General features: G+C 37.3%; 1 protein-coding gene across 10 annotated transcripts in view; it reads left to right on the top strand.

Annotated features, from left to right (window-relative positions):
- The window catches only part of LOC141396533 (uncharacterized), a 143311-nt gene that overhangs the window by 84152 nt on the left and 31521 nt on the right, over positions 1–27638 (top strand). For 7 of the 10 annotated variants that reach the window (XR_012411189.1, XR_012411186.1, XR_012411191.1 and 4 more), the window contains one exon: positions 13638–13787. Coding sequence is in view for 4 of the 10 variants with exons in the window: in XM_073972085.1 (XP_073828186.1) it covers positions 13638–13787 (150 nt within the window). In the remaining 6 variants the exon portion in view is untranslated. The remainder of the gene's footprint in view (positions 1–13637; positions 13788–27638) is intronic. The other 3 variants (XR_012411188.1, XM_073972086.1, XM_073972088.1) reach the window with 1 other exon arrangement.

Here is a 27638-nt window from a genome sequence, read left to right as displayed (position 1 = left end):
TTGGAGTGCTCCTTTTCCATCTTAACTGATGGTCAAGGTTCACACCATCCGTTCCAGGTAATTTTTAGGTTTGAGAAGTATTAATCGGCAATGAAATCCTTGAATTACTTAGTAACCTACCAACAAAGACTCTCTCCTCAGGAATGTAGGTGATATTCTACCCTAGGTTTAGAATTTAAAAGAGGGCTAGGTTTAGAAATAGGGCTTTTGCCAGTAGGTCTAGTGTCTCTAGAGCGGAGTTCATCAGGGCATAAAATCGTCAAATCGTCATTTTCCAATTTTGCCCCAAAAATCGTCAAAATGACGATAAATCGTGAAATTCGGCAACACTGACCTTGATCCAAAAAGTAAACAAACTCATCACATTACGAAGGCATAACTTAATACTGACGACGGCGTCACTTTATGCATTTGTGAACGGCTTGTTGAACTAGATTGTTAACAGAACTCAGAATGACCGACCTTCTATAGGCCTTGTTCGAAAGGTTCGAAGAAGAACTGGCAGACTATCGATAGTCGGACTATCGTTATGTTCCCTTTCATAAAAAATTTCTTCATATCAGACTCTAAAGCAATTATTCTTTAAATATTTCGCTACAAATAACCCAACCAACATGTTTTGGTGGTAGACGTAACCCTTGTTTTACGACAACAATCAAAACGATAGTCAGACTATCGTTAGTTTGCCAGCTCTTGTTCGCAGTGTGCAGATCACTGTCCTATACAACCAGTGTATTACATGTAATCTGACAACAACAACTTCAGGAATAAACTGAAATTAAATCTCTCTTGGAGTGCTCCTTTTCCATCTTAACTGATGGTCAAGGTTCACACTATCCGTTCCAGGTAATTTTTAGGTTTGAGAAGTATTAATCGGCAATGAAATCCTTGAATTACTTAGTAACCTACCTCTCTCCTCAGGAATGAAGGTGCTATTCCACACTAGGATTACAATTGATAACCTTGCACTCCGGAAAAAGGGTTTTTTGCCATTAGGTCTAGTGTCTCTAGCTGAGTTCATCCACGTGCCATCATTTCGTTTGATGCTCCCAATCGCGAGATCACCTCTATTGCTTCGTTAAAGTTATCTAAGAATTCTTCTTAGCCTTACAGACCTCATTGTAATACTTATTGAAACTATACTTGTATAGGTCCCAATCTGCACTATGTTTAGTCCTGCTAGCAATGTTATATGCCCTCTTGCTGACCTTCCGGAATTTAGCCACTTTTTTATTCCACCAAACTGGTTGAGCTAGCTGAATTTTACAGACACCGAAGGGTTTCCATACTCCCTTCACAATAGTAAAGGCCTCGACACATAAGAAGCATGGCATTCTTGCTTAAGTCATATCTGGTAAATGACTAAGGACCAAGTTCCACCTAATTCAAATCGGATTCTGAAATCTTTATATTAGGTCGAACTTGGTCTTTAGTCATTTACCAGATATGACTTAAGCAAGAATGTCATGCTTCTTCTGTGTCGAGGCCTTAAAGGTAGAAACACAATGAAATACACCGCTTTTTAAAAGATTAAAGGCCAAGTACTACCTAATTCAAATGAATTAAGTAGCATTTGAATTAGGTAGTACTTGGCCTTTAATCTTTTACATGAAACTGAGCATGAAAAAAGCGGCGTATCTCATTGTGTTTCTACCTTAAGAGTTGAATCAATGTAGAACTTTTCAGATCCTAAACGGCTTTCTAACCTCCTTTAGCCCTTTAAAAGACACTTTTTCGAAACAGTCGGAAAATTAAATGCCCTGATCTGCTTTTTTATATTCAAAATACTTAAGTAGTATTCGAAGAAAATCTGTAATTTTATATAGTAATATTATTTGAATCCATTCGAAATTTTAGAGGAACTGAACATAATTTAACCTTCTCTATAACATCAAGGATAGTGATAATCGATTTAACGGGATCAGCTTATGGTTTCCTTCTTATCTTCAACATTAGCAATATTCGAATAAACCCGGAATTTTTAGTCTTTTTCTAAATTTTACATTCATTAAGCATTTTCTTCAAATATTTCAATTATTAGTAATATTCCAATCAGAGCATTATTTTACAGGACATAGGATCCTCAAGTTCCAATCATCTTCACGTACCTTTTATTAGAGGGTGGTATTTAGCTGCTGCATACATCTTATCAGTGTGTCGCCTCTAGTCTTGAACAGCTCGACTTATTATTGTTGTCTTTACCTTATCTTTCCCGGTCTATCACTATCACTACCCCAAAAAGTGTTGCTGGTACAAAAATCCATAACATTTTTATTAACAATTACCAACAATTAGTTACTGCTTTTTATGTCGTTATATTTTTTTATAGTTGCCTTAAATTGTTTTTAGAAAATGTGTTAAGCACTACTTGGCCTTCCGCTTTTCCCACTATTTTTTCTAATTTGAATTTCCTTTAGAGAAAATATAATAAACCAAGAAGTCGGCATTTAAATTTAGGCCAACTATAGCACCTCACACCTCCCCACCACCTAACATGCCTTCTTCTAGAGTTTCGCCTCCCAACTAAGTCCTTCAACCATAACTTATGTAAACACTAGAAACGCTAGATGGATGGCTGGTTCGCTTGGCTTGGCCAACTTTGTCTGCCTGTTCTACTGCTGCCAAGCTATTGTGTAAAATGCTTGTTCGGCTGGATGGTTTCAGAGTTTCAGCAACAAAATAAAATAAACTACAAATAGTAGGTGTGTTAATGCTAAGCAGTTTAATACTGGCGTTATGTTTCTTCTTCTTTTTTGTTTTTCACTTCTTCTTCTTCTTCTTTATCGTAAACTGGGTTAAAATGTGTTGGAAATGACAAATCAAAGGGTCTTTGGCGAATAATGGGAATGGATAGAAACGTAGTGGGAGAAGCCCGGAGGGAGCTGAGGAAATGTAGAGTACGACAAAAGCAATGCAATAATAAAAAAAAAAACAGTTAAAGTGCAAAAGAATTGATATATCGCATAAATCATTTGATACAAAATAATAAAAGAAAGAGGCAGACAAGACGACTGGCATGTTGAACATAACATAAAATTGAGTTAAAAGCAGTTAGTTGAAGACAATGAGAAGAAAGTGCGAACATAATAGGGTGGAGTGGAAAACTTTTTTTTAGATTTTATTTTTTTATTTGTACGTTTGCAAAATTAGTAATATTCGAATCAATCAGGAAATTTTAGTCTTAGTCCATGTTTATATTATAGCCTTTTGTAGGGTTAACTTTCTTAATGAGGATTTATTTGACGTATACGCAAAGGAATTGACATGTGAAACCCAGTGGGTTTGTTAAATCCGGTTATACATATATAAACGTACTATAAAAACGTGTTTTTCATAGAGTGAAGTTGGCTGCAGTTCACATGCCCTGTCTTAGACCGAATTGCTTTGTATAAAAGTCCCTGTCTACACTAGAACGATTTCAATGATCTAATTTCATGAAATTAGGAGTTCTTAGTTCGAGCTCCCCATTATAGAAATTTCATAAAATTATTTTAGTATGGAATTCGATCTAAGAATGCATAATTTCATGAAATTTTTTTAATGAAATCGCTCTGTGTTATATATAAACTTTTATATATAAACATACTATTACATATTCTAAATTAAATTACCTATTTGCTTAACATCTTCAATTACAAGTTTTACAATGTTTGCTCTTTAAGGGAAGAATTTTGCCCTAGAGAGTAAATCAAAAATTAAAATCCAGGATTAGAGACAGAAAAAATAATCACGCTTTTGTCCGTAGTGGTGTCCGTATATGGTTATATTTTTTTAATTACACTATGTTTTTAACCGAAACTATAGCCTTCCTAAAGGACTAATGCGTTTCCCCCTAAGAGTTTTTCACTACCTCATAAACAGATTCTGTTATATGTATATAAGTATATAGGCATAGGTTTAACAGAAATTCCACAGACCCTACAAACCGAAGGACTAAAAATATCTTCTAGTGGTTTTCCTCTAATGTCATCGACGCCCCTTGTTTCCTTTACAAATTACATTATTAATATTCTTTCTCTACTAATTTGAACTAGCAAAGTTAACAAAAAGTGAAAACTGTGGAAAACGTAACTGAAACCACCATCGACAATAATGACGTCAGCCTTTGGAAACAAAATAGGGTCGCCGCTGTAGGTGGCAACATTTTCTTTGTGTTTTTACCAATTCGACACAAAAGATTTAATATTATGGTAAAAAAAAACGTGATTAAGTTACAGTTTTATATGTTTATGGGGCACTAACCGCCAACAAAGAGAAAAGAATAACATACATATGTATGTATGTGTTTGTGTATTTAAAGAAAGAGGACAAAACAAAGAAACCAATGAAAATACCGAGAAAACGGTTTTACACCTTAGGTGATAAAAATATCGACAAAAACGTATCAAAGAATAAAATAATTTTCAATGCATACAACAACTAAGTTTTAAAAGCTGACACGTCAAATCAGTCAGGGATAGATAAATGCAACAGATTTAAAAGATGACAATTGGATGGCATTGTTGTTGGGCGTTTGAAATCACAGAGGCATATCTTTTATTTTGGATATCTCAAATCTGAGAAAATTATTTTATGGAACTTGCAAAAAGGTAAAGGCCACCTCGTTCATCACGAGGTTGCAGTAAAGACTCAATGGCCCGTTCTTACATCTTGTCTTTAAAGTCCATTTTTGTTATACCTTAAGAAAAGTTTTGTTATACCCTTTAAGAAAAGTAAGGAATAAATTTCGCATTACCAGGGCCTGGATTCTTGTTCTATGAAAATGTGAAATGAAAAATATTTCCTTTATAATTTTTTTCATTTTCATTTCAGTTTTTTCCCTTATAAAAGTCTTAATTTCACATTTTCATAGAAATAGAATTGAGCCAGGGATTTGTTATTACATCTTCTATTTAACATTGTCGTTATATTATGAAAAAATATGACAATATCGAGTCAAAAACAAATATATTTTTTATATTTATTCAAATCTGATTGGTTGATTTTAATTCAATGATAGGCAATGAGGCTCCCATTTGTAGGTGTGTGTGCACAAATTTGTCACACACACAATCCCTTCATTGCATTACCAGTAACCAGTTAATTCGGTAGTCAGAAATTATAGCCAAAATACTAGTAACTTGATGTCAGATAAATGGTTTAATGCATATACATATGCATTAGCCACACTTTATTTTATTACATGGAGTGCAAGTATTTTACAAAGGACAATATAATTTTGTATACATATAGATCTTCATCCTTGATACTGGGACTAGTGTATGACTGCTTGATACAGCGACTTATTTATTCCGCCAAACTCGTTGAGCTCTCCTAACAGGATATGTTAATGGGCAAAACTTTTTTATAGCAATCCCGGAGAACGATTGTGAAATATTAATACCTAAATTTTATAGACACCGAAGGGTTTCCATACTCCCTTCACAATAGTAAGAATTGAATCAATGTGGAACTTTTCAGATACTAAACGGCTTTCCAACCCTCTTTAACCCTTTAAAAAACACGTTTTCGAAAAAAGCGGAAAATTAAATGCCTTGATCAGTTTTTTCTTATATTCAAAATACTTAAGTAGCATTCGAAGAAAATCTGTAATTTTATATAGTAATATTATTTGAATCCATTCGAAATTTTACAGGAACTGAACGTAGTTTAACCTTCTTTATAACATCAAGGATAGTGATAATCGATTTAGTGGGATCAGCTTATGGTTTCCTTATTATCTTCAACAATAGCAATATTCGAATCAACCCGGAATTTTAAGTCTTTTTTCTAAATTTTACATTTATTAAGCATTTTCTTAAAGTACTTCAAAGCAGTATTTCACAGGACATAGGATCCTCACGCTTCAATTATCTTCACGTACCTTTTGTCAGAGGGTGGTAATTAGCTGCTGCATACATCTTATCAGTGTGTCGCCTCTAGTCTTGAACAGCTCGACTTATTATTTTTGTATTTACCTTATCTTTCCCGGTCTATCACTACCCCAAAAAAGTGTATGTTTATTTGGTCCTTGGAATGTTTTTCTCGGGGGTCCTTTAGATCATTCAAAAGTTCTTGGAATTGTGTCAATATATGTATTAATAAGTCCACTCCTTCGGGTACCTCCCACACAAAATTTGAGAAAAGTTCAGTTTAGGGCCATCTCTCGAATCGCTTTGATTTTTGTTTTAGCAACTTGTATTCACTGCCCTTCATACGACGGTACAAGTTTCATCAGGGGCAAGTCCATACTTCCTGAGAAAATAGCAGGAAAGTTGCAAAAAACCCTATGACACCGTGTGAGGTAGTTGGAGCGCAAGATAGCTCTCGAACGGATCTGCCGATTCGGTCCAAAATATGGCCTTAGTAATATTTTGCCCAAACATAGTTTAAGTTTTAAGATAAGCCATATCGGTCCACTCCTTCAGGTACCTCCCCCACAAAAGTTCAAACATGTTAGGAAAAATTGTTCGTACAGTAACTCTTGAAGGGAGTGGCCGAATTTGTCTATACTTTACACATCCTAATATATCTACCAGATAAAGATCTCGTTCAAATATGGACTATATTTGTCCACTCCATCCGGTACCTCCCACACAAAATTTCGGATAAGTTCACTTTAAGACCTGCTATCGAATCACTTTGATTTTTGTTGAAGGAACTTGCATTCGCTGCCTCAATTACGATGGTAAAAGTTTTTTTAGGGGCAGGTCCATATTTCTTGAGCAAACAGTCCCAAGAGTGTAAAAACCCCCTATGACACCATATGTTGTGGCAGGAGATCCACTTCCATAACGGTCAATGTCGATCCATTCCTTATAGTATCTCCTCCGCAAAACTTTTTATCTTTAATCCTTATCAACATTTTTGTCGGTTCAAACGCCCAAAATATTTAAAACCCCCTAAATACATACGTATTTTGGGGAAAAATTGTTTCAATAGACACAGGCTGAGGGTATATCTCTGTCGGCAAAGTCGACTGATACTTTTTTATTTGTTTAATTATGAATAAACAAAATGACAGAATATTTTTTTTCTATTTTGTTAAAAAATAAATAATGCTGAATAGAGATTACAAGGGAGAAACATTGTCGATTACACTATCCATCGGTAGTCTATAAAATAGTCAATATATTACACGCTGCATTACCTGTAACTAGTGAATTGACATGCTAGGGAAGCACATTTCCAGCGACAAAATCAGGCTATAGGCTATTTTGTGTGCCATTTTTGGGTGTAAAGTAACTAGGATCAATGAGTAACTACCCAGTGAAAAGTTTGCCTCCAAAGAGGCAGTTAAATGATATGTACAAGTGATTTGGAAGTGCATCAAATTATGCATTTTCACTCATGATTTTTACAAGGGAGTGACCCCGGAAAGAGGCACTCCATTGCATCGCATTTTAACTGACCCTTTGGCATTGCATTTTAACTGACCCTTTGGAGTAGAATAGGAGGCAGTCCGGAGCACGTGTTTTGAATAACAAAATAAAATGCATTTATTATTTGTGTAAAAGAAAAAATATTAATAACTTTATTAAATTAACACAAACACAAATTATGAAAATTCTCTATTGAATTTAATTGCAAACATGTGTGTTTCACCCGCTTTTCATTTAATCCAAGCTTAAGTGCTTTTGCTTCATCCGCTAAATGGGCTTGATATTGTCTTCCCATCACCAGTTAAGATTTCGACATGTACTCCAACAGCACTCCATTGGGAAATTTTCTTCTCGTGAGTTACCGGAAAATTTTTCACAAATTAAATATTATTTAGTTTGTATTAACAAATGTATTCCGCTGCTGTAGAGATGTACAAACTGATTTATGTACATGTAGGGATCTCTAACAACTGCTAATAAAATGTGGTGAACGGAGTGCCTTTTTCACGACTCCGTTTGCACTGCATCCGGATGCTGTTAAATTGTGAGGAATTGGTGTGCCTTTTTCACGACTCCGTTGAACTGCCTTCGGATGTTGTTAAAATGTGACAAATGGATGTGATTCTTTGGATTGCATCCAAATGCGGTTAAAATGTGAGGAATGGAGTGCCTTTTTCACGACTCCGTTTGAACTGCATAAAAACATGCCGTTAAAGAACTAGTCTACATTGCACTACTTCCAATTTATTTTGCTGGGTAGTTACATGCCTATGTCAAAGTAGACAATTGCTATTTATTGAACAACTGGGATAGCACTCACACAATGACTCCCCCTAAAATATGCTATAGAAATATATGTTGCCTACCATTGTTTTAATTTGCGGTCAATTTTTACTTGGTTTGGTGTAGCATACTCTCGGGCGCACTTTAAGTTTTTAGTAATAACCGATCCAAACGGACCAGGTTATGTGGTTCCTTCCTTATCTGCAACATTAGTAATATTCCAATCAAACCTAAATTTGTCGTCTTATTTTAAATTTTACAGTCATTAAGCATTTTCTTCCGTATTTTTAATTATTAGTAATATTCGAATCAACCCGGAATATCAAAGCCATTGGGCAACAATAGTAATAGTTGAAAGAACGTTTAATTTTACAGATACTGAGCTACTTTCATTGCCTGTTCCTCTAAGACGATTCGAATTAAAATTCGTTCGAATTACTACCAAACTCCTGTTGTTGTAAAAAAGTTAGCTTGCTTGAAAATAAAAACAATTCAAATATTAAAAAAAAAACAGAAGTTTGGTAGTAGTTCGAACGAATTTGTACTTGAATCTTCTCAGTGAAACAGGCCATTAATCCTTTTGAGGACCCTCAACTTTTTCAATAATGGAATCAATCTGGAATTTTAAATTCATCGAGCAAAAATACTAATAATTGAGTCAGCTTGAAATTTTACAGACTCCGAAGGGCTTCCATCCACCTTTCACAGTCTTTAGGCAACAATTGTAATAGTTGAATTAACCTGGAACCTTACAGATACTGAACGGCTTCCCAATCTCAGGTATATCTTCAAAAGACAAGTATTCGAAATAACCGGAAAATTAAATACCTTGATAAGCAAGATCTTAATCTTACATAAAAAGTATTCGAACAAACCTGTAATTATACCCTCAGCCTTTAGGGTAATGACGGTATATACCCTAATACGACAAGATTGTGCCTCATCGAAATAGCGATTTTAGACACCAACTATGTTTAGAAGAAATTCGTTTCACAAATTTTGGGTATCGTAATATTTTGTCCAAATTTAGTTTAAGTTGGAAAATGGGCCACATCGGTCCACTCCTCCGCCACAAAAGTTCAAAATTGTTCTTTAAAATTGTGTGAACGATAACTCTTGAAGGGAGCAATCGATTTGGTTTTGACTTTGCACATCGTATTACTACTTCCAGATATAGATCGGATTCGAATATTGACTATATCGGTCCTCTCCTTCGGGTGCCTTCCACACATAATTCGGACAAAGTAAACATTAAGAGCTCCTCTCGGATCGTTTTGGAATTTTTTAGCTGGTTGTCCTTGCAGCTCGCTTTACGACGGTATATTTTTTCCAGAGAAAATGGCCTACAAGAAACCAACAAAAATAGCAAGTTCGCAAGATAATTCTCGCAGGGAGTTTCTAATTGGTGTTTGCACAACGTATTATTACCTCTAGTCATGTATCAGGTTGGAATATGGACTATATAGGTCCCGTCATTCGGGTACCTCCCACACAAAATATGGGAAGCAGCTCGTCGTGGATAGTTTTGAAATTTTTTCCAAAAAGTTCTTCTTGCTGGCCCTATTGGGATGGCGCATTTTTTTTTTGGGCAATTCCATACTTCCTGCGATAATGGCCCAAAATCTGCGAAAAAAGCGTGCCGGTAACAACTAAACTGAGTAGAACTAATTTGGTCCAAACGTTGTACATCGTATTATTTTTACAGTCTCGAATTGTGTCTCAATATTGACCACATCGGACCACTCAATTGCGTACCTCCCACACAAAGTTTGGAAAGAGTGCAGTTCAGAGGACTCATCTGGGTTCGTTTTCTAATTTTGTAACATGTTGTATATGCGGCCCTAGTTAAGACGGTACAATTTTTTTTTTCGGGGACAAATCCATACTTCCCGAGAAGTTGGTCCAAAATTTTACAGTCATTACGCATTTTCTTCAATAACTTCATTAGTAATATTCGTATCAACCCGGATTTGATTGACTCTGTGCGGCTTCTTAAGAAAATCTTGTGGCCTCTCTTAATCTATTTCTTAACAAGTAAAAAAGTATCAGTCGGCTTTGCCGTGTATATTGAAACAATTTTTTCCCAAAAAAACGCATGTATTTACGGAGTTTTAAAAATTTTGGGCGTTTGAACTGACAAAAATGTTGATTAGGATTAAAGATCAAAAGTTTTGCGGAGGAGATACTAAAAAGAATGGATCTCCAGCCACTACATATGGTACCATAGGGGTTTTTTACAACTTCAGGGTTGTTTGCTCAAGAAGTATGGACTTGCCCCTGAAACTTTATTGATGTGTATAAAAAAAAGTATAAAAAAGTTACAAATTATTATGTCCCGCGAAGCTTTGGGCTTGTCTGCGGGAAAACAACTTTTACCATCGCAATTGAAGCAGCGAATGCAAGTTGCTTCAACAAAAATCAAAGTGATTCGAAAGCAGGTCTAAACGTGAACATGTATCCGAAATTTTGTGTGGGAGGTACCGGATGGAGTGGACAAATATAGTCGATATTTGAACCTGATCTATATCTGGTAGATATATTAGGATGTGTAAAGTATGGTCCAATTCGGCCACTCTCTTCAAGAGTTATCGTACGCACAATTTTTCCGAACATTTTTGAACTTTTGTGGGGGAGGTACCTGAAGGAGTGGACCGATATGGCTTATCTTCGAACTTAAACTATGTTTGGACAAAATATTACTAAGGCCATATTTTGGACCGAATCGGCAAATCCGTTCTCAGGAAGTATGGACTTGCCCCTGATGAAACTTGTACCGTCGTATGGAGGGCAGTGAATACAAGTTGCTAAAACAAAAATCAAAGCGATTCGAGAGATGGCCCTAAACTGAACTTTTCCGAAATTTTGTGTGGGAGGTACCTAAAGGAGTAGACCTGTTGAGACCATATTGGAACCTCATATTCCTCTAGTAGAAAGTTTACGCTATACAAAGTATGGGCCAAATCGGTTACTCCCTTCAAGAGTTATCGTACGCACAAATTTTCCGAACATTTTCGAACTTTTGTGGGGGAGGTACCGAAAGGAGTGGACCGATATAACCCATTTTCGAACCTAAACTAAGTTTGTGCAAAATATTACGAAAGCCAAATTTTGAACCCAATCGGTTGCTCCATTCGAGAGTTATCGTGCGCACCAGCCAGCCAGACAGACAGACAGACAGACAGACGGACGGACATGGCTAAATCAACTCCAAATTGTCTGAAACACATTTCGTCCAAACATACTTGGGGTCTAAAACCATTATTTCGATGAGGCACATTTTGTCCGTATGAAAGTGTATATACCCTCGTTAGCATAAATGCTGAGGGTATAAAAAAGTACAGTCGATTATGCGGTTTTAGCACACGCAAAAGTCAACTACGACTAATAGTCGACCACGATTAATAGTCGACGACAAAAATAATAGACTACGACCATGGTGGAATAAGAAGGTGTTACATCAAATCATGTCAAACGTCAAATTTGCTCACAATAATGCATTACTGTTAATTGCTTGTTTACATTTTGTATGTGATTTTATTCACAATAACCCATTTTGACAACTGGTATGAAGATCAGCTGTTTTTGGCGTTACACCTTATTATTCCACCATGACTACGACTAAATTTAATAAATAGATGTCCAATATGTTCTATTCAGTGCAAATATGTTCTATTTTGGAAAGACCATATTATTCAAACGTTGCCATTGACATTTAGTTCCCATCAAATTATGTTGTTATTGTAAATTTGTTAGTTGTTGTAATCAATTCATGCAAAAACATTACTTCTTAGGCCATGTTTATATTACAGACTCTTGCAGTGTTAACCTTCTTAATGAGGATTTATTTGACGTATAAACAAAGAAATTGACATTTGAAACCCAGTGGGTTTGTTAAATCCGGTTATTTATAAACTTACTTTTATAGCACGGTTACACTACAGCTTTTTGCCGGGTTAACCCACTTCATGAGGATTTATTTCCTTAATCTGCTCAAATCTGACCAGATTTGCCATACAAAAATTAAATCCTCTGATGGCTGGGTTTATTTTAAATCCGGCACAAATCCACCAAAAATACAGTGTGTATTCGGTATTTGTGCAAAAAAATCCAACTCTACTCAAAAAGTACCAAAAGTTGCAACTGTTTTTGCAACAGAGTTTGTGGTGTTTTACAGGTTTACGATTGGTCGCATGAGATTTTATGGAGTTATCAAATCTAAAGTTATTTGGAAATCATAAAATTATTTATTTTTTTTTTTCATTAGACACTTTTTTAACAAAAAACACGATTGATACCATGATACAAAAATGTATCCCTGTGTGTAAAATATACCAATATGAGCAAAGAGGGAACTATATCTCAACGAGAAATTGTAAAACTGTAACACACGACATTATTAGTTATTTTGTATGTATACGTAAACAAACATGAGCTGACAGTTGATATCCTCGAAAAGCTAAGTGTAACCAGCAAATATTAACCCACTGGATCTATTAAACCCAGTGGGTGTTACACCATGATAAAAAATAGTTGAAATAAACGATTCACTGAAAAGAACTTTTAAACTAGTCCGTTTCATATAGTTCAATTTAGTTCACTGAACTAATTATCACTCTGCGAGATAACGCTAAGATCAGGTAACGGTACCACATTTTCTTTTGCATACTTTAGGGAGCTCTTATTGTGGGAGCTCATGCTTTTTCAATTAGTTCAATTGTGTGTGGAGAGGGAAACGTTTTCGGAAATAACGTGAGAATATTTTTGCAACCTTTAACTCATATAGATGTTATATTTTTTGTATAGAGTTTTAGATTCATAAATGTTTTTAATAATGGATTTTTTAAGTTGTAGAAATAATGTTTAAATTTTATGTTCATTTATGGTTGTTAAACATATACAGTGGATGTCAAAGCCCAGTGTCATCCTGGAGAGTGGGATGAATTTAAACTTTGCTGTATTATAAAAAACACTGCTAATAATTTTTTTTCATAATTGACAGTTATATTATGGTCAGTTATGTACCCCCTTCGAACACCCACTGTATATTAATCTCATATTCTGTACTAATGCCAAATGTGCTTTCTACAATGATGTGTTCCAATTAATAACTGTAATATTTTTCAATCTTATTTGCTTCTTCTTTTTAATGTCTTTTTTCGATGTTGATTTCATCAATTGTTGTTTGAAAATTAAAAAAAAAAAATTGGTCTAATTGGATACATATATTAATGGTGCTTTGTTTTCACCCATTACTTTTGTTCTCATTTTCACCACTTTTATATTTTGTTGTTTTTTTTTAATGAAAATTTGAATCCAAATTTTTGCTTTATTTCTAAATTTGATGTTGTTGTTAATTTCTTTATGTACGAATGAAAAAAAAAACGAAACAAAATTGTTAAAAAAATATTCAAACACAAAAAAAAAAAAACCTAAAAAAAAACAAACAAACAAAAACTCCCCAAAAACAAAAATTCAAAAACTAATCATAACAAGGTGGGCACTGGCACCCTACAGGAATCACTGGATATGGGTTTTCGAGAGGAAGGTGCTTTGGAATTACGCAGCTCAACCGAGGAATTGTATTTTATGGATCCCATGCATAAAAAGGAAGAAGAAGCCAAATTGCAACAATTGTTACAACAGGTAAGAAAGAAAATAAAACTTTTTTCAGACCTATATTCTTGATAAAAAAAATAATTTGCTATAAATAAAAACAATTAGCATTAAATAAGAAAATCATTTATTTTCGAAAAATCATGAATAAAAGGAGAAAACCAATAGAAAATCTTCGATGTGAAGAAAAAAAAAAGTATTCTGCCTTCTGAGCAGCAGAAGATATCCCATCTACAAAATATAAATAGATTTTAATTTTTTAATAGACGAAAATTCATGAATAGTAGGAGAAAATCAATAGAAAATCTTCGATGTTGAGAAAAACAATAGAAAGTATTCTGCCTTCAGAGAAAAGCAGACGATATCCTATCTACAAAATTAAAATAGAAGATTTTAAATTTTTAGTAGACCTTGTCTTTTATATAATGAAGTCCAATATAAGGTCCTCAGTATATGAAAAACGTCAACAGAAGGGCTTCTCTAGCTATTTATATGATCCAGAAGCAACTAGAAAAGCTAATGGAAAGCTATAGTCAGGAGCCAATAAAGTCTTCTATATGTGGATAAAACATTTCTTTTTATCATAGAAGACCAATTGGACTTCTCTAGCAATGTTGATCGGAAGATGCGTCGTCTATCTTTAGAAGGATCAGTCGAATTTCTTCCATCTATGGAAGACCAGTTTATTATTGTCCCTTTATGGGGTACAAAAATCTGTTGAAAACTACTGGGAGATTATCTAGCATTATAAGTTGACGAAGTTTCAGAGCCGTTGTCTTTAACATAAATTACTTTTTATTTCGTCCTGATTCTCTAATGTCCTGGGAAACCTAATTCGCCGTCTTAACTGAATTTACCCTTCTTTAAAATTAATTCTTTCTTTTTTCTATAACCCTTGAAGTACCTCCTACCTTGTAATTAACATATCTATTTGTTTTCTTTCATTTCTTCCCCAAAATAAAAATATTTCTCTATTTCATGTCCCTGAATAAACACTTGTCTTAATTTCGTTTTCTTTGCCTTTAAACCTTTCTTGCCTTCCTTTCGGTTTTCCAACAATTCAATTGAAAACTATAGACGACACAGTAAAAAGACCTTGAGCTATACTAACTAACTATCCTTTGAAAACAAATAATAATAAGCAGAGCAGAGCGAGCAAAGAGAATAGTATACCAAACTTAATTGAAAATTGTTTTATACGGCGACAACGCCAACGACGACAACAACAACAAAAAACAAAACAATGCCATGATGCATTGTAAAAAGGAAAGATAATCACATTAAAAGAGAATGGACGGACGCCTTTTTACCCCACATTTGTTATTGAAGTGTAAAATAAAACAACAACACCAGCACTACCAACACTACTTTCCCTCCAACACAAGAAATGTGAGAGCGGGTCGGAGAGGTAAAAAATCTAAGTGATAGACACCGACAACAGCAGCTATGGCAACCATGTTTTACAGATGCAATGGATTGACAGGATGCTGTTCATTGTCGCTTCTATTAATTCATATCTCGCACTCACACACACTCGGAACCTCACACTCAAGTGTCTCTCATTTGCCTTGACAAACATAGTGGCCAGCCAATCTGTTTTGTTTTTCCACTCCCACCATTCATTCATTGGCGGGATAGAGTAACACTTTTCCATGCATCCATCCATCCATCCTTGGCAATCTATGAATATTAAAGAAACAAAAATAATACAACAGCCGTTTTTTGTGCGAAATATATCATAAACCATTTAGCGAGAGTGACAAAGAGAAAGTGAGCGGAGAACCCAGTGAATAGTTTGTTGTCTATATGTATGTATGACTGGAGGGGGAGGGGAAATCCAATTTTGCCTCAAAAAAATTTTTAAGTGAAATAGTCAATGGGTTGCGTATGTACATTTTACTATAAATTGACAAAATACGAGAGAGAGAAAGTTAAGAAAAGGGAGAATTATTTTTAAAAAAATTGATTTTTTTTTAATTTTCAAAAGACCTGATTTTTTATTGAAGACTAAGAAATGAGAAATTGATCTATTAGGGAACAGTTCCGCGATAAGCATAGGGGAGCCTATGTGCTCACAGAAAACATTTCTCTCTCCATGCATACAATTCAACTAATTGAATAACCATGCACTCACACAATGACAGCTCCCTAAGACAGTGTTAATCAACACTGGGCTTGCGAGCCGTGTCTGTGTGAACACACACAATCTCAATTGTGGTGAGTTTGAACGTTGCTCTCACCACCGATCATCTTCTTTGTTTTAGCAATGAATTAACGCACACGATGTTTATCTAGAGAGGGATAGATAATCTCGTGTGTGTGCCCAACACAAACGCAACGGTTGAATTTGTTGTTGCTGTTGAACACTGCCCTAAGATATGCAAAAGAAAATATACTCTTTAGCAGCATTCCCCAGGCCTTTACTCGCGAGCAAACAAAGAGAGCTTCTCTCTTCACTCACTAATTGAAAAACCATGCACTGACAACAGTGTTTGCTGAAATTGTTGTTGTTGTGTGACGATTACTGTTCTAAAGCAGTGCTCACCAGCAACAACAAATTCAACCTCTGCGTTTGTGTTGGGCACACACACGAGATTATCTATCCCTCTCTAGATAAACATCGTGTGCGTTAATTCATTGCTAAAACAAAGAAGATGATCGGTGGTGAGAGCAACGTTCAAACTCACCACAATTGAGATTGTGTGTGTTCACACAGACACGGCTCGCGAGCCCAGTGGTGATTAACACTGGTTTATTCATTGCTAAAACAAAGAAGATGATCGGTGGTGAGAGCAACGTTCAAACTCACCACAATTGAGATTGTGTGTGTTCACACAGACACTGCTCGCGAGCCCAGTGGTGATTAACACTGTCTTAGGGAGCTGTCATTCTGTGAGCGCATGGTTATTCAATTAGTTGAATTGCGTTAATTCATTGCTAAAACAAAGAAGATGATCGGTGGTGAGAGCAACGTTCAAACTCATCGCAATTGAGATTGTGTGTGTTCACACATACACGGCTCGCGAGCCCAGTGGTGATTAACACTGTTCTAAAGCAGCGATAGGCACCATATTTTTCTATTGCATACTTTAGGGGGTGTCATTGTGTGAGTGTATTGTTTTTCAATCGGTTGAATTGTATGTAGAGCAGGAGGAGGCATTGTGACTCACAAGAGAGCCCATGTGCTCTAAGTGAGCGTAAATTTGTTATCGCTCACAGCCTGTGTAGATGCTAACACGTTGTGAACAACAACAAATTTACGCTCAGTGAGAGCAACGTTCAAACTCATCGCAATTGAGATTGTGTGTGTTCACACATACACGGCTCGCGAGCCCAGTGGTGATTAACACTGTTCTAAAGCAGCGATAGGCACCATATTTTTCTATTGCATACTTTAGGGGGTGTCATTGTGTGAGTGTATTGTTTTTCAATCGGTTGAATTGTATGTAGAGCAGGAGGAGGCATTGTGACTCACAAGAGAGCCCATGTGCTCTAAGTGAGCGTAAATTTGTTATCGCTCACAGCCTGTGTAGATGCTAACACGTTGTGAACAACAACAAATTTACGCTCATTGAGAGCACAAGAGAGACCCAAAAATGTTCTCTGCCTCACTCTGATGTAGAGAGAGAAGCGTTCATGGGAGAGAGAAGCGATCAAGCTGCTCTAAAGTAGTGATAGGCAATTTAACTCCCACGGGGCCTCACTAAACTGTGCTCTCTCCCTACACAGAGATTACTTACTAACTTAGTTGGCCCTCTACAGAGCATTTGTCCTAAAGCCGAAATAAGGAAATTTAAGGCAACGTTGTGGCTCTTGGTCAATAGTATTCTTTTTATTCCACAACTGATGTCGTTTGTTGTTGTTGTTGTAGCAGCTTCTACAAGTACATGTAAGTCTTTATTTTATTGATTTGGCTCTGCCTCCAGCTCCAAGTTCAGAAAGGATTCGTCCAAAGAGAGAGTGGAGTTAAGTTTTTCGGGTTGGCTGAGCAGTTAAACAGATGCTGCGTAGTATGCGGACTGGTGCCACATGCTGGGCAGATATTTCGCGTGCCATCAATCTTGGCCTAGTAAGAATTGAGGCGGCTGCACCAACCAGATCTAAGTTGTGCCAACACGTCTCTCGTTTGTCTTGGCAGCTGTTTTTCTTCTGCTGCCACGGGTGATGGGTGATCGTCGAGAACGATATTCGCACTGTATGTTGCCAGAGCCATTGCAACCGCATCAGTGTGAATGTCCCTTAAACCTGCCTGGTATGCACGTTGATCTAGAGGTTCCCTTTTATATCTTTGGACCTCTCCCTCCAGATCTCGATAATCCTCCCTAACTTGCCTGGGGGGGTTCAGGCATATCCACCAGATGGTGATTTGGGTGTTCTTGCCTATATCATCCAAGCAAGTACAACATCGTCAACATCCTGTTGTATCGACGCACAGGATGGATCTTGGTCTCCTCATGTAAATTGTCCACTACAGACATGACGTGACACCCTGTAGCTTTTCTCAGGGCAGCGTTCTGGCAGATTTGTAGTTTATCCTATTGCGTATCACTTACTTTAGCAAACAACGCTGGCGCCGCATAGCTTACCACAGACCGACCTATCGCGTTGTATGTGGTTAACAAGGTTACTTTATCCCGGACTTGAGGACCTTGTTCCTGTTTCTCAGCTTATCGCAGATAAATGTAGTATGACTTATACATGCTATCGAATGTGACCCCTAGGACTTTGATATAGCTTGAGGTCGGAATAATTGCACCGTCGACCTGCACATTCAGTGGGAGCTTCATATGCGCCGTCCATGTGGTGAACAGTGTGGCTGTTGACTTAGTGGTGGATATTTTCATATTCCTCGCGTGGAAAAACTCTACAAGATCAATGAGATTGGAATTTAGCCTGTCACAAACGTTACCGATGTTGGGACCTGACGCCATGAGTGTACAATCATGCGCGTACGTAATTAACTCAATTAATTAACCGTTAGGAGGGCGTCGAATTGCAGAGAGGTAGAGGTTAAACAGTTCCGGAGATATCACCCCTCCTTGGGGAACTCCTGCTACGGGGTTTGGACTTCCAGTCTCTGAATTCCACGTATGACTGGCGATCACACAAATAGTAGATGACCCAGCGTTTCAGACAAGGCCGGAGGGTAGTATTCTCGTTATCCTCGAACAGCCTAGCATGGCTGGCTGCATCAAACGCTTTGGTCAGATCCAATGCTACCATCACTGTTCTGTGACATGGTTTGTCCTGGTTGAGTCCTCGTCCAATATATGTGGAAATGGCATGCAGTGCTGTTGTGGTACTATGCTGCTTCAGGAATCCGTGTTGATGATCCGCCACTGCATAACACGTTCTGATGCTAGGGAGGAATAATGCCTCGAGTATCTTTGCTACTGGCGATAGAAGTGAAATCGGCCTGTATGACTCACCTCTACTGCCGCCTTTGCCAGGTTTCACAACAGCAGGACCACCCTGCCCATCTTCCAGGCATCGGGAACTATTAGGGTAGGTAGCGATAAGTTGAGGACCTTGCTTAAATACTCGACTCCTGGGTCATCCAGCTGTTTTAGCATCACCATAGAAATTCCGTCAGGTCCAAGCACTTTGGATGACTTTGCGCCTCGGATAACATCTGCAACATCATCCATCGTAAATTGTTGCGGCTCTTCCACGGCTGGAAGAGATCGCAAACGACGCAAAACACTTCTCTTCGCCCGGTCGCTATCGGGGTGCTCGATAAATTGTCGGCAGAAATAGCCAGCGCACCTCTTCGGATCTGTCACAGCCACACCGTTAAACATGACAGATGTCCGATCGTCTCTCCTACCAGGGTTCGATAGCGCCTTAACCGTTGTCCATAATTTATTACAGCCGGCTCCAATGTTGCACCACTTCAGATGTTCTAGCCACTTTTTCCGCTTGTGTTCACCGACTAATCTATTGACTTCCATTGTCAGTTCCCTGACTCTGGGTTAGTACAGCGAAGCTCATCACGCTCATTAGCTAATTCCGTCGCCATCGCTGCACACAGAGAAGAGATATTGTAGGAGCAATCATATTCTAAGAACAAAATAGTGTATTTTAAAAATCTGAAAATATATATTGTTGTTTCAACCATATATTTTTTATTAGGAAACATGATGACACAAAATATATTGTTGCGCCAACAATACATATTTTAAGAATTTTAAAATACACTATTTTGTTCTTAGAATATGATTGTTCCAACAACATTTTTTCTCTGCGTGTGGGAAATTGGGTCTTATTTCAGGTATTCGACCAGCAGGAATAAAGCGAGCGGTTGCAGCAGTGATGATGTCTCGAAATTTCCTCTCTGCTACCCGAACATCAGAGGGATTGGGCAGTTCTCTGAAGCGTTGGGTAGTGAACTCTCTGAGACATTGCCAATCCGCTTTCCCATGATAAATGAAAGTGCGGCGTTCAGAGGTTATGAAGTCTGGTGGTTTGTTTATGGAGATGAGATGTCGGAGATGATGTCGTTTGTTGGGATTATTGCCGTTCCGAAGTTGACGACACCTTTTAATACCTCATAATTATAGTTGGCAACTCCCTTTCAACTTGGTTCGAATTCTGCCCGTCGATACCATCAACTTGGTATCGCACTGTTTACCTTTTCCAGCAAGATGTTGAAGAGGTGACACAAATGGCTGTCTGCTTGCCTTAAACCACTTTTGGTACCGGAGAGGTTCTTTTCTGTTTTAATTGAGGACCAGGTATCATTTAATGTAATTTTACACAACCGAATGGGATTTTGCGGCAATACCAAATTCAGACATGGCTTGGAATATTTTTGAACGTATAGGACTGTCGAAGGCTGCTTCATAATCGACAAAAATATAGTAAGTGTCGATCTGCATCACTTGGGCCTTTTGTAAGATTCGCCGCAAGGTAAATATCTAGTGGTGGAATATCCAATGGTGGATTTCCCCGGTATAAGGTCGCATTGGTTTGGCCCAATTAATTTGTTGACCATATACCGTAGTCGGTCTCGTAATATGTCTGACACTATCTTATAAGCAATAGGGAGCAGATTTTTGTTATTTCTGCTGGATTGTGTTAACTAGCTGATGCATACACCTTATCAGCGTGTGGCCTTATTTTTTGAACAGCTCGGCTCTTGGTTCTTTTGAGGTTATTATTCTTCAGCTGGTTTATTGCTGTCTCTACCTCATCTTGGCCGGGCGATAAATACTCAATACCATCTTCTGGGATTGAATCTGTGGTATCTTTGTCCTCGTATTCGCTATTATTGGATACAAACAGCTCGGAAAATTATTTTTCCATTACTTGAGCTCGCTATCTGTATCTGTTACCAGCTTACCTTGCTCGTCTCTACAGGAGGATGTGCATGTACAAAAGTCATCAGTTTGATATTTCACTCTTTGATAGAATTTTCGGACTTCGTTTTTGGCTCCTGAATATCTCGATTTTTTTCGCATTCATTTACATTTTTTTCATTTTCTTGGGTAAAAGATGTTTCTCCTATTTTTCTTTTCTCTCTATACCTATCTCATGAGCTACGCGTTGCCACTGATGGTGGTGTAGCCCTATATGTCGTATTCCTCCCTTCGTTAGCAGCACGGCACTTCTGGTCATAACATGGGTACCATGGTGGAGGTCTCTGATATTCAAGTATGTATTTTCGGATGTTTGTAAGGAGTGTTAATACTTTCCCACTTTACTGATATGTTATCGGAATGAAGAGTGCTTTCATTAAGCAATTGGATCAGTTGAGGGGAATATGCGAGGCGATTTTTGCTCCTCAGGACGATCGTACATCCAACACGCTCGATGAAATACTTCCATCTATCACAACGTGATCAGTTTGATTTCTTGCTTTTTGATCTGGTGGAAGCCAGTTACCCTTAAGAATGTTGAGATGCCTAATTGTGGTACTGCTAACTACCATGTTTTTTGCCGTTCCGAAGTCTATCAGCCTCATTTCATTGTTAGACGTTCCACTGTGGCGACTGAATTTCACATTTTTTTGGGCCAAAGATATTCATTCTCCCTTTCAATTTTCGCATTAAAATCGCCTGAGAAAATTTGAATGTCATCGGCAGGATAACGGTTATATGCTTCTTCTGAGAGCTTGAAAAATATATTTTTGGTCTGTCCGCCCTTGTCTTTATTGGGAGCATGAGAGCAAATAAAACTGATGACAAATTTATCCGAATTGTTGCAAGTCTTTCATTCACCGGAGAGAAACTGGAGTCCAGATGTTTTAAGCTCCAATCTTCTACAAATCCGCAACCAAATCCGTGCTTTATGCCATGGCAGATATAATAAAGTGCGTCACATTTAGATCTTGTTGTTACCCCTCCTCCAATCCATCGTATTTCCTGTATGGCGGTAATATCGGTCTTGCGGTTTGTAAGTGCATCTGTCAGTGCGTAAATTGCACTTTCTCTATCAAGAGTACGAACAGTCCAGGTCATGGTTCTTAATATGTTTGCGGGGATCGTCAACATGAGAGAGGTTTGTTTTTTCATAGTTCGATGATTTTTGTAGTGGAATGTTACCATCACCCAACCCAAATTTTTATCCTTCAACGGGTGATAAAGGCAGCTGCCCAGGTGACACCTCGGGGAGTTTAATGTTTACTTGAGATGTAAGAGAGATCAAGATAACTCCTGAGTTTTGTCATGTTAAAGCCGGTCAGAGCTGATGCTTGGTATCTTTCATCCCTTACGTCACACGCAAGCTAAAATGCAATAACGAATCAAAACATATGTTCTCTTTGTTATCCCTTTTCTATGTAATCCAGAGTAATGCAGAGAAATTTTTTAGGTCTCCCTTGTGCTCTGAATGAGCGTAAATTTGTTGATGCTCACAACGTGTTAGCATCTACACAGGCTGTGAGCGATAACCAATTTACGCTCACTTAGAGCACATGGTCTCTCTTGTGAGTCACAATGCCTTCCACTGATGTAATGGGGTCGAATGTGGTGAAGTCAGTTATCGGCGCCATATTTTGTTTTCCATACATTACGAAGACGTAATTGTGGGAGCGCATGGTTATTCAAATTGTTTAATTTCGCGTGTGAGGAGAGAGAAACTCTCTGAGGACACGTGTGCCCATTTTTGCCTAGAGTTTAAATCGTCAAAAGACTTCGTAACCAAAGTGAGTTGGCTGGTCATTTATGGCAGGTATCGGCACCAATACAAACGCATTGTTTGCAGCCTTACGCATACGACTCTCTCTCGCTCTCCCCACAAACAGCTTGTGCGTTAATGCATTGCTAAAATTAAAAATCATTGAAAGAAGCGACAACAGAACCTTCTTCATTGACTTCTTAACGAAGACTGAGTGGTGGTTGTTCTGTTGTTATTCTCATCAAGGGCACGTGTGCCCCTTTTTGCCGGATGCTGATTTATGGAACAAAGAAAGCGACAGTGCGTGTGGTTCGTTGTCACATCAACTGACACGTCTGCGCATCTGTCTTCTACGACGTTTGTTTTTGTGCGAAGCAAAACTATCACGACTTGCCCTTCTCTTTTATCTCAGAAAGCATGAAATTATTCCACTTCTTATTTTATCCTGGAAAAATATTTTCCTGCTCCCTTTCTCAAACTTATTGAATCTCACCTCATTTCTGCCACAGAACAAATACATATAAATTGAGTACTAAATAACTAAATAACAGAATAAACTGTTGCTATTGTCTCTATGGCCGACTGCGATGCATACATACTCGTATTGGCCACGATGATGACAATGACTCGTCGTCTGTCGTATTAAGAATTTAAATGCAAAATGTCACAATGATATCCCAATGAATACGAATTGTAGAATAACTGACGGTTTCAATGGCAGTCCTGCCATGACATGACTAACGGTAACTACCAAACTGACTGAGTGGCTGAATGACAGACACACTCTGTACATATGTGTGCCAGTAGCAGCATATACATACATATGTATGTGATTGAGTGTGCATTGTTGTGACAACAATAAGAAAAGGCTCTGTTTTTTTTTGTGAAGAGAGTAGGTCGTAATGCAGAGCTGGTTGAAGGTGACACACTTTCAAAGATGACCAGTGTTGTTGATATCTAGAATGGGAGAGGGATACAAAGAGACAGAGTACAATTGAAAGCACTTATCATTAGCCATAAAGGCAAGTGTTGTAGTATTAATTAAACTAAATGTTATTTAAAGAATAAATAAAAACGGATTATTTGGGATAACAATTCCTGGATTGGGGATTGTTGATTCGTAGATATTGTTCACTTTAGGGACTATTTGGAAATAGATTTCTTATCAAATTTGATGGTGAGAACAAGAGTAGATATGTACGTTTAATTACGTGTTTGAAGATGTATAAGATAAGATCGAATAGGAAATCTTGACCCATCACCAGACAATTGAGAATTACTGCAATTAGTTTATTAGAGAGATATAAGCCGGGTAAATATAAAAGAAATAAAGATGAAAAAGAGGCAGATTAATTAAGTCAGGCCTGGAAAATCAGATTTATTTTTTAGAGAAAATGAGATTCCTGCGAAATTTGCTAACATAACAAAACCGCCGGAAAAATATACACTAAGCTATTTGTGCGTATGATTATTGTCACAATTTATACGTCATCCACGTCAAATGCCACATATTCTTGTCAACAATCAATGCTCTATTTAAATGTAACATAGTAACCCATTTAATACGGCATTAAAGACGATTAAGGCGAAAAACATTTAGAACAAAAACAACTATTTTATTCTATATTTAGATAATTCCAACTAAACATAGTTTTACTGACTTGGCTGGCTGGGTGGCTGACAGACACACAAAGTATTGAAATACCTACCATACCTGCGAATGGTATGAAGTCTTCTCGTATAATATTACCAACACATTAGTATTTTTGTTGTTGCTTCCTTAACAATTGTCGCCCTTACAAGCAAAGAAAATACCATTTTGCTGTGGCCTGACATTTGAAATAGGGCAAAAGTTTATCTACTTGTTGCATAATTTTAGGCTCGGTGTGGGGCAGGTTTTTGTTTTGTAGCCAACTATGTCATATGAAAAAGTTTTGTTGTTGTTGTTAAGCTTAGCAGTTACCAGATTAATGTGGTGGTTGTTCTTGTTGTTTTGGCAAGGGTTATTTACTGAATTTTAATCTCAAGCGACAAAACAAAAGAATAAACAGGAAACAACAAAATTTACCTGAAAATAGGCTTTGAAATTTATGAAGACAAACAACGAAATAGAGATTAACCTCCATTAAAAGGTACAATGACCTTGCCTGGCGTATGAGTGCTTCATTTCACATTTGAATTATGTATACGACAGCAGAGATTTTTGGGAACAGGAGGAAGGGAAATTACATTCATGAAATGAGAATTTAGGAGGGAAAATGGGAATATATTTTAGCCTCAAAGATAATGCAAATTTACAAATGGAACAGAATGACCCTTTCAAAGACTCTGAAGGGTCAACATGTTTTAGGAATATGTACGCAAGGATGATTAGAATAAAATACAATGGAACGTCTCCGTAACGAATCTTTTAAATGAGTACAAAAATGAAATCTCACACAAAATAATCTCTTTATAACGAATTTTCTCCGTAACGTAGTAATTATTCGCCTCCTTAGATACATTATAGAGAAGTTAGACTGTGTGCGTTAACACTGATGATATACAAATATGATTGTGGTAGTGTCATTCGTAGAATGTATGTTAGTGGCGTATTGTTACTGCAAGCTCTCATACGCCACATGGGAGAAAGACTTATTTCTATTGGATCTCGGGGTGGTATGGATGTTATTAATACTAGAACGGTTTTGATATGATAAATAACATATTCTTCATATCGACGCCTCCAAACAATAGTATGCTAAGTCGACTTAGCATGTTTTCAAGTTCTTTACATTTTTATATTTAACGTCCTTTAACTTAAATTCTGTCAAATTTTGGTAATAATCGGACAATCCGAACAGAAGTTATAAACAAATATTTACTTAGCATAGTACTGAAGGTCAAAGAAATTTCCAAACTTTTGGAGCTTGTCCTGCAAAACTCACTGTTCAGAATTAGCAAACTATTATTTGGAGGTGTCGAGCGTCCTTTAATTTAAATTCTGTCAAATTTTGGTAATGATCGGTCAATCCGAACAGAAGTTATAAACAAATATTGACTTAGCATAGTACTGAAGTTCAAAAAAATGTCCACACTTTGAGAGCTTCTCCTGCAAAACTCACTTTTTAGACTTAGCATACTATTATTTGGAGGTGTCGATATGATATCTGAAGAATTTATTAAAAATAATTTTATTTTTATGAAAAAAAATTGAAACAGAAAATATTTCTTGCTAGCTATCAGTACAGCTAGCTGCTCCTAGCTATACTGATTAAGCGGACGAAAAACCATTCGTAGCGAAACTGTTGCTGTAGGGACTGGAAGATGCCAAACAATGACCCTGGCCGGCTTTAACATGACAAAGGTCAGAGCTTTTGTTGGTTCCTTTTTCAACTCAAGTGGAAACTGACCTCCCCGTGGTGTCACCTGAGCAGCTGTTAAATGTATTGAGCTTACATTCGTCGAGCCCTCATCCATATAAAAGACAAAAACTTGGGTAGAGCGATGGGCTAGTAACCTACCCCTACAAAAATCTACGTACTATAAAAAAGAACAAAGAAAAAACAAAACGAAAGCCCTCTAAAGTTGACGACCCCCGCAAACATTTTATGGACCATGATCTGCGAATCTGCACCTGGAATGTTCGGACTCTTTATAGAGAAGTACAACGCCGATATTACTGTCATACAGGAAATACGATGCATTGGGAAAGTCGTCACAACAACAAATAAACGTGACGCAATGCATTATAGTTGCCATGATATAAAACACGAGTTGCGGTTGCGGATTTTTATTTAGCCGGAGGTTTAAACAACTGGTCTCCAGTTTCACCTTGGTAAATGAACGACTTGCTACAATTCGAATAAAAACTATTTGCGCTCATGCTCCCACTGAAAATAAGACGAGCAGACCAACGATATATTTTACGAGCGCTTCGAAAAAAAATATGACCGGTGTCCTGCCCATGACTTTAAAATTATTCTAGGCTATGTTAAAGCTAAAATTGGAAAGAAGCATATCTTTGCACCAACAGTCGGAAAATTAAGTGTCCACAGTAAAACGTCTGACAATAGAATGAGGCTGATAGACTTCGCAGCGGCAAAACACGGTAGTTAACAGTACCAGATTGAAGAATCTCGACATTCATAAGGACTCCTGGATGCTACCAGATAAAAAAAAACAAATTGATCACGTTGTTCTAGGTGGAATACATTTATCGAGCGTGTTGGGTGTACGATCGTTTCGAGGAGCAAACATCGAAACTGATCATGGAACAAATTGAATACTCTACCAGCTGGCGGAAAAAATCTGAATTTTTTTTTAAATTGTAAGTTTTTTCTAAGTAGCAGGCCTTCGGCCGGGGATTTAAGGCTTTTTCCTATGGACAGGAGCCAATTAAGGGCACGGGAACAACATTTTTTTTATTTAATTATTTTATTACTTTAACAAGGGAAATTTCGGAACTTCAGAGGCCCATATCTCAGGAAGTATGGACTTCCCCCCAACAAACATTATATTTTTGTAATCAGGACGTTAAGATCTACCTGGTAAACATTTCAGATTTTTCCGCCTGCTGGTAGAGTATTCAATTTATGCCCGGATCATCACCATTATACAGAAAAGGTGCGTACCCGATTAAGCGTAGTAAATACAGTACGAACACGGAAATTTAATATTGGCAAGCTGCAATGACAGCATATTCCACTCAACTGGCCCAATTGCTCAATGAAAGCACTCCTTGCTCCGATAACAATACCTACGCAGTGGCAAAGTATTGCCCAC

This window comes from Musca autumnalis, unplaced genomic scaffold (genome assembly GCF_047663935.1).
Source record: "Musca autumnalis isolate F117 unplaced genomic scaffold, ASM4766393v1 scaffold_3, whole genome shotgun sequence".
In the NCBI taxonomy this organism is placed as follows: domain Eukaryota; kingdom Metazoa; phylum Arthropoda; class Insecta; order Diptera; family Muscidae; genus Musca; species Musca autumnalis.
This window is presented reverse-complemented; position numbering and strand designations above follow the sequence as displayed.